Source organism: Microcebus murinus, chromosome 7, assembly GCF_040939455.1.
Source record: "Microcebus murinus isolate Inina chromosome 7, M.murinus_Inina_mat1.0, whole genome shotgun sequence".
Classification (NCBI taxonomy): domain Eukaryota; kingdom Metazoa; phylum Chordata; class Mammalia; order Primates; family Cheirogaleidae; genus Microcebus; species Microcebus murinus.
In genome coordinates this window covers 23,926,115-23,940,342 of record NC_134110.1, presented here as the reverse complement: position 1 = coordinate 23,940,342, position 14,228 = coordinate 23,926,115, and the positions used below count along the sequence as shown (strand labels likewise).

Below are 14,228 nucleotides of genomic sequence, written 5' to 3'. Positions count from 1 at the left end.
ATGGGGCTTTACTAGGTGAGGAGAGTATTAAATAGATGTCCCAGCACCAGAGTTTCTTGCTTCATTCTACAAATATGCATCAAACACAAGCTAGGTACCAGCACCCTTGCCTGTGTGAGGACAGAGCAAAAACACCCCAATGCCTGCCTTCTCAGAGAAGGCAGGGGGAAGATCACCCCCCAGGAGTGGCTGGTGACCATGTCATTAGGAGATGGGATCTGGCTGCTGAGTGAGCAGAAATGGGCATGATGGGAAGGGCTGCAGCCAAGGAGCACCCTCGTGGGCCTGGTGGCCCAGTCTGTAAGCAGCAAGGATGCTAGTGCAACTGGAAGGGCTTTGGGTGGGCCAGGCCCAGGTTCACGTAGGGACTGGGGGCCGTGGTTAAGAAGTGGGCAGTGGTGACTGGGCCAGAATGCCTTCGGCGGTCCTCAGTGGGGGCTGAGTGCATGGTGTGGTTGTCTATTAAGTGATCTCACAAGAAATTCTTGAGAGACTCTGTTAGTACAACCAGTCACACAGCACTGCAATTTTCTTCTTGAATTATTTGTGTTTTTATATTTGATGATCAAATCTGTATTCCAACTTTCCAGAAAACTTAGGGGAAAATAACTGATAAATATGAATTGGAGAGCCAAGATAAGACATTGAATTCACTTTTTTCCCTAGGAAACTGCAGGCTTTAAAAGGCTAGGAAGTCCCCCAAATCTTGACTCTAGCTTACTCAGCAAGAAGCCATGTGTAAATGTTTGTGGTTAACTTTGTTCCTCTCTGGAACCTCCTTCAGGCCTCTTTGGAAGGGGCAGTACGCTCACTGGTCAGCAATGTCCTCTTTCATATCATGTTATGGAAAATTCAAAATGTGTGTTTTGAGATGGAGTTTATACAAGGCTTCAGAGAGGTGTCTGAGGCTGGCAAGCCTGGGCACATACAAACACAACTGCTGGCCCTTGTGACTTAGGACTGACCTTTTCTTTTACAGGCGCTGTGTGCGGTGGCTGAAAGTCACGGGCCTGTTTGTCTTTGTGGTGCTGTGCTCCGTGAGTACCGGGGCCGCCCCCAGCAGTGCTGTTGGGTCATTGTAAGCCCTGGGGGCCTTGGTGGGGAGGCACAGCCCCCGAGTGCCCTGGGCTGGATAGCAGGGTGACTGAGGAGTGGGGCCCACTGTTTGGCCCCCTTTGCCTCATTCTCTGACCTTTCTTTGGAGGAGATGCTGAGGTGCATGGGGTGGCAGGTTGAGGGGGATCGAGGGAGGCCTGGCCTTAGCAGTGCTCCTTGCTGTGCTCCCCGTTGTGCAGTAGAAGGCTGGGCAACCTGGTGTTGCTCTGTGGAAGGCAGCTTAGCTTGCCCTGGGTCTCTCTTTCCCCCTTAAGTGGCTTGCCAAATCCTCTTTTCAGCCACGTACAGTAACACTCTTCTCCGGTGTTGGGAATACCCAGCGATTATGGGTGGCCCGGGGACTGTCTCAGTGGCCTTTGAGATGGTGTCCTGGGCCTCCCTCCAGCTGGGCTGCCCTGTGTGGGAGGGAGTGAAGCTCTGCAGTTTGCCCCACCACAGAGGTGCCTCTGATTTTATTGATTTATTTTATTTTATATTCCTGTCCTTTCAAACACGTTAACTTTCACAACAAGACTCATCTTGGAGCCAAATCAACATCAGGTGCACTCGTGGGGAAGAGGGGGAGGCGGGGCCATCCTGGTGACCCCAGGTGGTGGAGGTGATGTCTGTTCTTCACTGAGAGGGCACTGGTAGGTGTGGGACAAATGGTAACCTGTTGGCCAAGGAAGAGCTGTGGGTGGCTGGAACCTGGCAGGGGGACTGGGCAGCCAGGGCTATGGGGGGACCTGAGGGATGACAGTCATATGTCTTGCTGCCAGCGTTTGTGTGCTTTGTGGCTTGATGTAGCCTGAACCAGAGTCACATGGCTGGCACCCAAAATACATTTGCCCAATAATTGGGTGTGTGGTGCCCGGTGCCTGGCTGGTGTCTGTGTGTGAAACCTGCAGGTCATTTGTGGTCTGTGACGGTGGGAGTGGGTGCAGGGTGGCATGACACAATGGGGCGTGTCTGTGCTTGGGGAGTTATTTTGGGTGAGTGCCACTTTTTAGCATTGGAGTAAGATGGTGTGTTGTTGGGAGACCACAGTAGGTGGGGGGCGCTGCTGCCATGGCAGGGGGTGGGATGTGAGCAAGGGGGGGTGAGACGTGGTGGCTGGACACTGTGTTCATGACCTTGGCTACTGATTCACCTATTTCCTACTCACATGGCTGTGTGGTTCTGAAGCCCCACTGCTCAGCAGGGCCTGGTGGGTGTACTGGGACTTCAAAGGAGGGTGTCAGGGTGGGCCAGGTGTCCCCTGGTCCCCAAGAACCAACTTGAGCTCTGTGTCTAATCTTCAGCCTACATCTGGGAGATGGAGTTTTGGTGATTTGTGGACACATCCAAAATAGAGTTTGAGGAATTTGATATGAATGTCTATAATCTGTCATTTTATCATCACTTTAATTTACTTGATGGTAGAAGGTGCTTTGCAAATTCCACAAACACGTGCTACAACCATCACGAGGTTGTATTCCTTTACTCTCTAATATGGGAAAACCATGTTTATCCACCTTCAACAATTTAATTCTTAAAACTGGTAGATATCAATAATCAAGGCCCATTGTAGCTGAACACAGTGTAATGAATCAGAATATTTTAGTATCCAAGAAAAAGCTGTTCAGAGTAAGCTGGTGAGTTTTGGATACATAAACCAGCACCACATTTTATCCCTATTTTCAACTGTTAACAAAATTATTTAAATCTATTGCTTTCTTACCAAAAATCTATCATGAAATGTTTCTGCTTTTTACAGATTTTATTCAGCCTGTATCCAGATCAAGGAAAGTTCTGGCAGCTGTTGGCCGTGTCACCACTGGAAAGCTACTGTATCCGAAATATGCAGGAATGAGATTCAGAAAGCAAAGGGGCACTCAGGAACTATTGGGGCTGTCACTGAAGGTCTCATTGTGGGCCCTCCCCATCCCTGCCTGCTCCATTCTGTTTCTCCAGGACAGAGGGGAGGGAGCTCCTGGGAGTCAGTGATGCCCCTGGGAGGGGTGACAGCAGTGGCATGCTCCAGTTACCCATGGGCTTTCCTGTGGCTCTGGGACACGCTGCTCCTCCCACCCCCTTTCCCAGGCAGCTTGGGTGGTTCCTGCAGACTTGCCTTCAAGTTCACTGGCCCTGTCTGGCTGGGTCACCTGGGTCAGAGGAATGCTCTGTCTCTCCAGATGCTGCTTTCTCTTGCCTTTTTGTTTGCCTTGGAAGTTTTTGTTAAAAGCCATACACATCCTATAGGACGGTAGATGTTGAGGTCAGTGGTTTTTAAACTTGAAGTCTGCAGGCATTGGTTGGGTTGTTCATGTAAATCTAGCGAGAAATTGGCTGTGTTGAGGTCTGTAGTTGCCAAGACAACCTCGGGTGCACCAGCCACGTGGAATTGCTGTGTCTGCGGGACCTGGCTTGGTGCCCACCCCTGCTGGGGTGAGAGCTGCTCTTGCCTCTTGCGTTCCCTCAGCTGCGGGTCTCCAGCTACGCCCTCTGGCGACCAGATTTGATGCCCTTCCCACGCAAATTGAGTTCTTTGCTCGTTAGGGGAGATAGATGGAGGTGGTGGGAGTGGGTGTGGCGTGGCAGTGACTCTTCCCCATGTGGCACCATTGGGGACCCTTTCCCCACCTTCCTGTCTTCCCTGGGAGCACCTGCTGGGAGTCCTGGAGGAAAGGCCTGCAGGAAGGTGGGAACACCCCTGCCTGTGACTCCCAGGGGCTTCCCACTCTTTTGCAAGCCCGCACTTGAGCTTGAGCAAGTTTTAAGTTTTAAAGTTTAAAGTTTTAAAGTTAACAATTTTTAAGCTTTCTGGTTGAAAATTACCCGCTTCTAGAGCATGGCGGTGGCACCTGTTCAAGGGAAGCTGTTTCTGTCTTCAGTCGCCTGTCTCACTCTGGGTTTCAGGTGAGCTGTTTGCCCTGCATCCTCATTCTGGAAAGGAATAAGTCACTGGCATGTGTATTCAGCCCTTTCTGGTTGCAAGAGTGGGAGTGAGTGGGGCCCTCCCAGCTCTCCACGTATCTTAGCTGAGGCGGGGAGTCCACAGCCTCTGTCAGGATTAAGACGTCTGAGCATGGAAGCCCCTGAAGCGCCCAGCAATGCCCAGGGTGGCAGGTGGCAGTGGAGGGTCCTGGGAGAGGAAAGTGGTGGGGAGGCAACCCTGCTCAGGCCAGATATTTCTGATGACTTTCTTTTGAAAAGGAATTAATTCACTTAGCTAAATGGCAAGATGTTTTTTTTTTTAGTATCTTCAGTTGGTAATCTTGGTGAGCTGACATTTTAGGAAATTGGGTCATTTTCTTTGCAGCCACCTGTAATCTGTTATGTAGTCTTATTTTCCTGAGCCCTTCTGGGAGCCCCCCCTTCCCCGGGACACCCTCGCCATGCAGGCACCTTCTGGAAAGGCCTGCTGCACCAGGGCCTTGCGTGTGCCTGGGAGGCGCCCTGGCCAGGTCCTCGTGCCTCGCTCTGCCCCAGTGGCCAGAGGTGCTGGTCACACCACCCTCAGGACAGGGCGGCTCCGTTGTGAGCTATGTGCTCACACACGTCTTTGTATTTTCTTCACTCTTTTAACACTGTGTCTGAGCTTGAGTCAAAGAAGTATGCCCTTGTGAGAGAACTAAGAGCTGTGTGATTTTGACAAACTTTGCTTCTCATTTTGTGACTTTGCCTCTGTCACCTCCATGGGTAGAAGAAAGCTCAGACATCTGCCAGCTCCTCTGGCTCCCCTGGGGCCTTCTCAAAGCTTCATCTCAGTCCCCAGGCAGGGAGGTGCTGTCCTCCCCTTGTGCAGGTAATTGTGACCTGCTGCCCAGGATGACCCACAAGCCTGAAGGGAAGGGCTGGACCCTGCCAGAAGAGTCCTCAGTGGAACTCAGACAGGGAGGGGGAATAGTGGGCTGGTGACTGGGACGTTCAGTGCTCTGCCTGCCTGGGTAGACACCAGCACCCTTACCGGTCCGGAGAAATCCCAGGTGAGCGTAGCAGGTTAGGACACTGAGGTTAAGTCATTAGCAGATAAAAGCCCTCTGTTTCTCCCACTGAGGACCCAGGTGTGCTTTTATTCTCAAGCATTTTGCAAATCTTTCCTGACAGCAGGGATGGCAGGGGAGCTTGCTCTCCTGCTCTGAGCGGCCAGCGAGTTTGGGTGGCGAGAGCGCAAGCCCAGGAGAGATGGAGGAGCCAGGGAAGGAGTCAGGGATGCACGGAGTGGTCCCTCTAGTTCTGTGGATCAGCGGCCTCTGTGAGGGCTGACTTGAGTTTCCCCCAAGCTTCTTGGAAAAATGCAGTGTTGCCAGGGATTTCCCATGGCTTTCTGGAAGCTCACAGGCCCTCTTCCAAGATCCTGAGCTAAGAATCTGCCGTGAGGTTTGTGAAAGCTGCAGGCCTGGGGCCTGCCTGGGAGGAGGTGGGAGGCAGCTCAGGCTGCAGTGGACCCTCCCAGGTGTCCAGAGACAAAAGTGCTGCTGGAATCTAACGGGGCCCCGGCCTCTGAAGGGGGTTCTCAGGGAAACGGTGTAAAGCGCAGGCCTGAGGCAGGAGGGATTCAGGGCTGGTTTCCAAAGGTCAACAGCAGCATCCCTGAGCAAAGACCTCTGCACCCTTTCTCCTGGCCTCTGGCTGGGGCCTGGAGGAGGGACACCAGGGCTGTCTGTTGTGATGGGAAGGGCTCTTGGAGAAAGCACTGCTCTCCTTTAGCTGGGGAGTAGCAGAGCTGCCTTTCTCCTGTGAACTTCCGCGTCTTCCTGCAGCAGGCAGGCTGTGTCAGCTGAGTAATTGAGAGGTTTATTTTAGAAACCTGTAATTGCAGACACCTAACGTTCTTTGTCCCTGAATTGTTGTCTGTGCTTGTATGATCGAGGCCTGTCAAAAGCTCCTAGGTCACCAGGGAGATGAACAGAGGCCAGCAAACCTTACATGCAGGTAATTAGGCACACCCCCTTCCTCTCTCCTTTCTCATCTTCTCCCTCAGTCTCTTCCTTCATTTTCTACTTTAATGTCTCCTCCTCATTTCCCTCTTTCTCTTTCCCTCCCTCCCTCCCTCCCTCCCTCCCTCCCTCCCTCCCTCCCTCCCTCCCTCCCTCCCTCCCTCCCTCTCTTTGTGGTCCATTTTGCATCCCACTGAGCACCATAGCCTGGGCTCTCAGAGAATACAGAGATAACACTATGCAAAATGTTGAGAAGGGAACAAAATCTTTCCCCCAACCTTCCTGGGTTCTCCAACTGGGGCACTGTAAATTAGACTCACAAAACCAGATTAATAAGAGAAAAACATATATGTTTATTTAACATGCATTTTATCTGACATGGGAGATGTCATAAGAAAATGAAGACCCAAAGAAGTAGTTGAGCCTGAGTGTTTTTATACTAGGTTTGATGGCGCATGGTGGAAAAACATAACAGGCCCAAGGGCCTGAGCTCAGGACAGTCAATGGGGATGCAGCTGGCCTGGGTGATCAGACCCCCTTGGCCTCCTTGGCCACCTGCAGAGATAAGAATGTGACTTTTCTCGGTGGATGGCCTAGATTTGGGTAATGGGAAAGGCAGGAAAACTGTGGTTGATGCAGCCGGGGAAAGGAGGTGATGTCTCTGTCCTCCACACCTTTGTCACCTGCTCTGGACTCTGGTCTAGGTTTGGAGGACTTCAAGAATGATGCCGGAAACAAATATCTGTGAGTTAAACATATTTCTTAGAGACATCTAATGTGGTAAGTGTTAGGTCCGGAGCCAAGAGAGAGACACATGAAGCCTTATGTGTAGCAAAATGCTATTTGTTTTGAGTAGGGGTCCTCAAACTATAGCCCGAGGGCCACATGCGGCCCACCAAGGACATTTATCTGGCCCAAGGGGTGTTTTTGCCGCTGCTGCCTGTCCTGCTTAGCAGCAGTGATTCCATGAATATTCATCAAACAGTGTTAGCCAGGGGTCCTCAAACTACATCCTGTGGGCCACATGCAGCCCACCCAGGATATTGATCCGGCCTGGTGTTTTTGCCGCTGCTGCCTGTCCTGCTTAGCAACCTACTGGTCCCGGGCCCACAGTGCGCATGTGTGGAATGTGCGCCGCACTCTCCAGCGGCCCTCCAACAGTCTGAGGGACAGTGAACTGGCGCCCTGTTTAAAAAGTTTGAGGGCGCCTGGCTTTGAGCATCTGGGTGCAGATGGGTGGAGGCCGAAAAAAGCGACCACCCCAGGAAGGGGAGAGTGGTGGGTTTTATAGAGGGTTTTTCTGGGGGTAGTGAGTAGGTGGGCCAGAACAGCTGCTTGTAATAAATTCTTTTTCAAACAACCAGCTCCTAGGACCCCCTGCCCTAGTCACACCCATCCTTCAGCTCTGGAATCCTTCTCATCAGGAGAGTGGGAGGGACAAAACTTCCTCCCTGTTGGGGGCGGGGAAGGGAATGCAAGCTCACTCTTTGCATTCCATCCCTTTATCTCCCTAGGGGCCTGGCAAAGGCCAGTTGCCTAATAGCGAGAACTCCATTAGTCTCCAGAGAGGAGACTAATACAAAAATGAATAAGATGTAGTTCCTTCACTTGAGGAGCTAGACTAGCTGGGGAGAAAAATCTGAAATAAACTGCAGTGTGGTGTGGATGAACCCTTGAGTAACAGAGAATGCACAGGCCACAGCAGAACTGGGGAAGGAGCAAGAGGGTCCCCTTGGATCCAGATGTGGGGTACAAAGAAAGGCTTAAGAGAGCAGAACACCAGTGAGATCTCCAAAGAGATGTAGGGGGGCTTGTCCAGGTATGGGGAGCACTGGAGGCCAAGGTACCAGTCCAGAGGGAGGGCGGGCAGGGCAGTGTGCTGGGAGGCAAGGAGCAAAGCTGGCTGCACGGCTGGTGTGACTCTGAGGCTCCTGTTTGCTGGGGTCAGGAAGTCACTGCTGACAACAGAACATTGGGGTGTACTTTGAACCCTAAGCATGTGGTGGGCATCTGGAAGGGTGAGAGGAAAGGTAGGGTGGCAGTGTGTGCAGTCCCTTGGACTTGGTGTGCACTCCATTTGGATGGTTAACTGCAGGGTGTTTTGTTACCTGGTCACCTCCCCGCTGTCCTTCCAATGGGTGCCTCCAGGTGGCGCTGTCCTACCTCCTGGTGTCAGCAAGGTGTCTTCAATGATTTCTGTGCTAAAATACTGCTCCCCACTGTGTCCTGAGTCTGTCCTAGGTAGGAACCAGCACAGGAATAATTTCAGGTGAAGCAGCAGCAACAGTGTCTCCTTGGGCTTTTTTCTTCGTATAATCTGCCTCACGTGTGACTTCCGTTTTCCATTTGTCCTTTTGGAGACCCGTGCAGGGGGCGACTGCCTGCTCTGGGCTCTCCTAGAGACAATGGGCTGATTAAACACTTTCCTTACCAGGATGTTCTTGTACTTTTTGCCAGAGGAAAATATGAAACAATGAAAAAGGAGCACCCATTCATTAACCCCCGCAGGTATTCTGGCAACTGGTGAAGTTCTGCCTCCCCCAAGTCTGTGCCATAAGCCATTTGCTTCTTTTAGGGATTTAAGGAAGAATAAAGGAATTAGTTACAGAATCATCCTATAACCAAGGAGCTGCTGCCAAACGACTTTTGAGACCTGATATCAAGCATAAACAATTGTGAAATTTGCTATTCCACTCACAACAGTTTTCTCTTCTGGATGAAAGTGACCGGGCTAGCCACGTCACTGTTAGACACCTGTGGCCCCCAAGGTCTTGCATTCGAGGTGGGAGGCTCTGAAGGACTGGCCCAGAGAGAGTGGGTAAGTCAGAAGCACAGCCCACAAAGGTGGGATGTGGGAGCTAAGAGGAAGGGCTGCTGCAGGGTAAGTATCTCATGAGAGGGGGGGCATTTTGAGGAGGGAGGAGCCTTTCTTCCTGATAGCTCTTCTCTGATCAAGAGCCCTTTAACATGAATTGTAGGAATTTTTGTTCCCTGACTGCGATGGATGTTGCTGATTTAGCTAATTTCAGAATTCTTATTGTCAATTCTTTTTGTGATTTCTCACTTTACAAATAGGGACTCGATATCTTAGGTTCATTCCTGCCTACTGCTCACCATGGGCCCAGGAACTTGGGAATGCGTTTTACGAGGGCTGCAAAAAGAGGAAGCAGAGATGGTGGTTGGTAGGACTGGGAGACGCCACTTAGATCTTAAGCCAGAGGATGCCAAACATGATTAAACAATGCAAACCCAACGGGGTGAGGGGCTGGAGAGATAAGAATGACCAAGGGCATCGGGCAGTCGGAGGAAATGCCCAGATGTGTGTTTCTTAGTGCACTGTCTGAGGAGGGTGTGCATCTGGAGGGCGGTGGGGACATCAGGCGTCTCCTTGCTTTGTGGTTCACCTTGACGCACCCCCAGCTGTGAACCTCAGCAGCCACGCAGACTCCACGCTGCTGCAGGTGGACCTGGCGGGGGCCCTGGTGGCCAGCAGGCCGAGTCGTCCCGGGAGAGAAGAGCACGTGGTGGTGGAGGTGACCCAGGCAGATGCTCCGGGCTCTAGGCGGCGGCGGCCACAGCAGGTTACACTTATAATTTATTTGAAAGGAATTGTAAAATCTCATTTCATCTCATTATAAATTGAGTTTCCTCTTGAATAGGTTTGATGGGGAGCCATAAGGCAAGGACACCATTATTAGTCAAGCCATTGGCTCTTATCTTTAGCTCTGTCTTTGAAACTCTCTTTTTCCCTTTTCTCTAAGTCATTTATAAAACTCTTGCCATTTCAGGAAAATCAGGCTTGCGAGTTCTTTATTCAGAACCATTTTACTAGGCCATTCAGGGAAATATTGTATATTTGAAAGCAGGTTTTTCCTTTTGTTGTTAAAGTATAATTAACTCTAGGCCTTACCTCATGGGACAGAAGACACTCCAACACTACTGTCACCTTGTCCTGGTGGACGCTGGCTGAGACTGCACACAGATTCCCCCAGCTTCTGCACCTGTGTTGATAGGCCCTGCGCTCAGCCGTGTCTCAGAGCCAAAGCCTCCAGCTCACGTCCTGCAAAGGCAGCCTGCACACTGCAAGGAGGGCCCTCGGGGGTGGCTGTCAAGATGGCCTAGAGCCTGGACACCAAAAGCACAGCTCCTCTTCACACAGCCTGCCCCACCCCCGAGTACTGGCCTTGGTGACTCTACTGGATTGTCACAGTGACTTCCGCGTGGAAGTCATATCCCTAGTTCATGGACTTTTTCTCTGTTATAACCATAGAAGAAAACTCTGCTTGTGCATAAGGCTCTGCCATGTAAAATAGAGCATCCGATGAATTAACGCATCGCTCACGTTTTCCTGCCTTGTAGAGCGTGGCCCACAGAACAAAGGCCTCATTCTCAATGAGAATGCAGTTTCCTGGGCAGTGGCAGATGCAACACCAGTGTTCTAATCCAGTTGCCCTGGCCATGGTCTTAGGACGTAAATTTGGTTCCCTGTGTGCAAGGGGCTCCTCGGTGATGAGCAAGGCGAGGACACCTCTCTCTGTCCTGTGTCCCAGGGCCTTGCGTGGGGCGGGCGGGACCTCGCCCAGCTGCTGTCTAGCTGCTTTCTCAGCATGTGCATATTTACAGCCCAGACTAAATCAACTATATTGAGCTTCCCTGCTTTCTGAGGAAGGCCCTTTGTGACATGTTGATACACCTGAACTGCCCACATGCAAGTCTAGCTCTTGAAATGCAAAGAACATGAGATTCTTTACAAAAGGATTTTTTGCAGACGTGCTCTTTCCAAACACCAAAGCGTTTTAAGGGAACTGCCGTTCTCTCCATTCATGTATTTCTCTGCTTTGACCAATTTCAGAGTTCCTGTTTTCCGTGTCCTTTGTGATTTGTGAGTGAGGCTGGGGTCCTCCCATGGAAAGTTCCCTCTCCCCGACAGGCTGCCATGGGCTCTGTCAGCCCCTCCGTCTGCTGTGGCCAGCCCCTCTGAGGAGGTGGTTCGCCACCTGTTTGGGACAAGGACAGGAAAGTGCAGGGCAGCTTTGCCTGCAGCAAATGAAGCTTTATCTTGGGGCCCTGCCTCGCAGGGGCTCCTGTGAACCCAGGAGTAAAAGGGTTTTCTGCGAGGGGGTCTGTCGCCTCTAGCTTGTGAGCAGGAAGCATTCTCAGGACTCAGGGGGCTCAGAGGACTTCTCCAAGTCTCTTGTAATAAATCAGTATTTACTTCTATACCTTTCATACTTTTTTATACTGATTCTGTATTTTTTTCTCTTGAATGCTTTCTCTTGAACATAGCCCTCTGAATTGTGGAAATTTCGTGCTCCAGACAACCTGGACTAAGGCAAATAAAAACACACTGCTGCTCCTCTGTTTCTTCTTTTCTTATTCTAAACGAATACCTAAACTGAACAGTGCCAGAGCTCAGATGATGTCTCAGGTAAAAAGCCTTACCACGATTTTATGCTTCGGCTTTTGCAGGTTGCTTACAATTGGACAATATTTTTAAATCCAAGAAGAAATGAACGCTCGGTGGTGAGCAGGACCTTTGAGGTACTGAGCAGGTAGGTTCTCAGGTGAATGAGGTCTTGGGGGAGAATCTCTGGGACATACGCCCCTAAAGACGTCTGACCTACAGGACACCAAGTTTCGGCACAGATCGCTGCAGACCAGTTATGTGGCTTGGTCAAGGCACCTGTGCTGCCTCGACTGAGCTCAGAGGCTGTGTGGGAGGGTGTCGGAGCCATGCTGTCAGGACAGAAGAGGGTGGATGGCAGGATCCACTCTGAAGCAAGTGGTGTTTTTCAGTCTGTGGTCTAATTTCATTGATATGAAACTGTACAATGGGGAATTCTAGGAAATTTAAGGATTCTTTTTTTTTAATGCCACTTCATATTCAGTCTATACTCTTGGTTACTGCATTAGTCTGCTCTGGCAGGACTGACTGGTGGCTAAAACTTCAGATATTTATTTTCTCACAATTCTAGAGGCTGGTGGCCAAAGACTGAAAGGTGGACGGGGTTCGTCCTCCTGGGGCCTCTCTCCTTGGCTTACAGATGGTCTTCCCCCTGTGTACGGCTGGGTCCTGATCTCTTCTTAGGAGGACACCAGTCCTGTTGGAGTAGGAGTCACCCTAATGACCTCATTTAACCTTCATTGCCTCTTTGAAGACTTTCCTCTAAATACAGTCACATTCTGAGGTACTGGGGATTAGGGCTTGAACAGATAGATTTTTTTTTTTTTTTGGTGAGGGGAACACAACCCATAAAAGTCGCTGACTGAACTTAAAAAAAAGCTTCACTAATTTGCAGTCTCACCAGCAGTGTAAGAGCGTTCCTGTCTCTTTCACATCCTCGCCAGCATTTGTTGTTTTGGAATTTTGTGATAGAGGCCAATCTCACTGGGGTTAGGCAATATCTCATTGTGGTTTTGATTTGCATTTCTCTAATGATTTGAGATGTTGAACATTTTTTCATATGTTTGCTGGCCATTATTCTGTCTTCTTTTGAAAAGTTTTTGTTCATTTCCTTTGCTCATTTATTGATGGGGTTGTTTGATTGTTTTCTTGTTGATTTTTTTTAAGTTCTAGATAGATTCTTGTTATCAGCCTTTTGTGGGATGTGTAGAGAGCAAATATTTTCTCCCATTCTGTAGGCTGTCTATTTACTCTAATTAGTGCAATCTCTGTGGAAAAGATTTTGGAGATACCTCAAAGAGCTAAAAATAGAAATACTATTCAATCCAGCAGTAGCACTATTAGACATCTACCCAAAAGAGCAAAAGACATAATAAAGACATCCGCACCTGAATGTTTATGGCAGCACAATTCACTATTGCAAGGATGTGGAAACAACCCAAGTGCCCATCAATCTATGAGTAGATTATTAAAATTTGGTATATGTATACAATGGAATATTACTCAATGATAAGAAATGGTGATCTAGCACCTCTCATATTTTCCTGGATAGAGCTTGAGCCCATTCTCTGAAGCAAGGTATCACAAGAACGGAAGAATAGGTTCCACTTGTACTCGCCATCAAATTGGCATTAACTGATCAATGCTATGGTGCTCAATTATTAATATTATGGTAGTAAAATTCTTCAGGGATTAGAGGGTTGGCGGGGGTAATCTCACGACTAATGGATGCGGTGAGTGTTGTAGAGGGGAAAGGCATGCCTCTAATCCTTACTTGGGTGAGGCAAAGTCATAAAATGTAACCAAAATGTTTGTGCCCTCATAATATCCTGAGAGAAAAAAAAAAAAAAAAAAAGGAAAAAAAATGCTTCAGTTTCAGCATGCCACAAACCCTGGGTTATTTGCGCGCTTCTTGTGTGTGGTGCCTTTCCTCACTGTCAGGGGCTGCAGTTTCGGGAGTTAGCTTTGCTGTTTGGTAGCAGGCAGAGCAGGTGTGTGGGTGAGGGGGAAGGGAGGCCATTAAATGGCTCAGGTCAACCGTGCAGGCCCCTGCTCCTCCTCAGCTGCTGGAGTGACGCCTGCAGGGAGGGGCCTGCATGGACTGGCCAGGCCTGGCCACCGGGAGGCTGTGTCCTGCGTCCCTCGCTGACCAGTAGTCCGAGCACTTCTGTCTGTGAGATCAGGCATCGGGCTCTGGTACGGCCACGGCTGACTTGCAGCGACAGACCCTGGTTGCTGATGGAGGATTCGTTTCCCTTGTCAACTGTGAGTTCTTTGCTTCCTCCCGCAGAGAGGCTGTGTCCATCAGCATCCGGGCCTCCCTCCAGCAGACCCAGGCTGTTCCTCTTCTGATGGCTCATCAGTACCTGCCCGCAAGTGTAGAAGCACAAGTGACCATCGCTGCAGCCATCCTGGCGGGCGTCTATGCACTGATTATATTTGAGGTGACTTTCATGCCTGCTCCCCTTGATCTGTCTGTGTCCTCAGTCAGGATATTTTAGACACTTTGGATGGGTCCAGTCCTGACTACTTAAATAAATTGGATTACTGTCATCATTCCTAAAAATTAGCATGTCTGTCACTCCAGGTAGAAAATGGTATAGGAATATTTACTGAATTGGACAACTGACATGAACACGATGAATTTTGGAGGAGAGTGAAAGTGTACCTGAGGAAACAATATGTACATGGTTTTCTACCTTCTCTCTACTGTTCACTCTAGGCATGACCTTAAGGGGTGACCTTGAAAGGACACCTTTTGAACCCTCTGAGACTCAGAGTCTTCATCTGTGTGATTGGTGCATTAA

The 14,228-nt window shown here is 49.9% G+C and overlaps 1 protein-coding gene across 1 annotated transcript in view; it reads left to right on the top strand.

The window, feature by feature from the left end:
- Positions 1-14,228, top strand: part of OCA2 (OCA2 melanosomal transmembrane protein) — a 270,600-nt gene that overhangs the window by 50,418 nt on the left and 205,954 nt on the right. Inside the window, exons 4-8 of the mRNA XM_020289059.2 lie at positions 980-1,037; positions 2,852-2,924; positions 9,438-9,598; positions 11,487-11,569; positions 13,712-13,865. Coding sequence (XP_020144648.2) covers positions 980-1,037; positions 2,852-2,924; positions 9,438-9,598; positions 11,487-11,569; positions 13,712-13,865 — 529 coding nt within the window. The remainder of the gene's footprint in view (positions 1-979; positions 1,038-2,851; positions 2,925-9,437; positions 9,599-11,486; positions 11,570-13,711; positions 13,866-14,228) is intronic.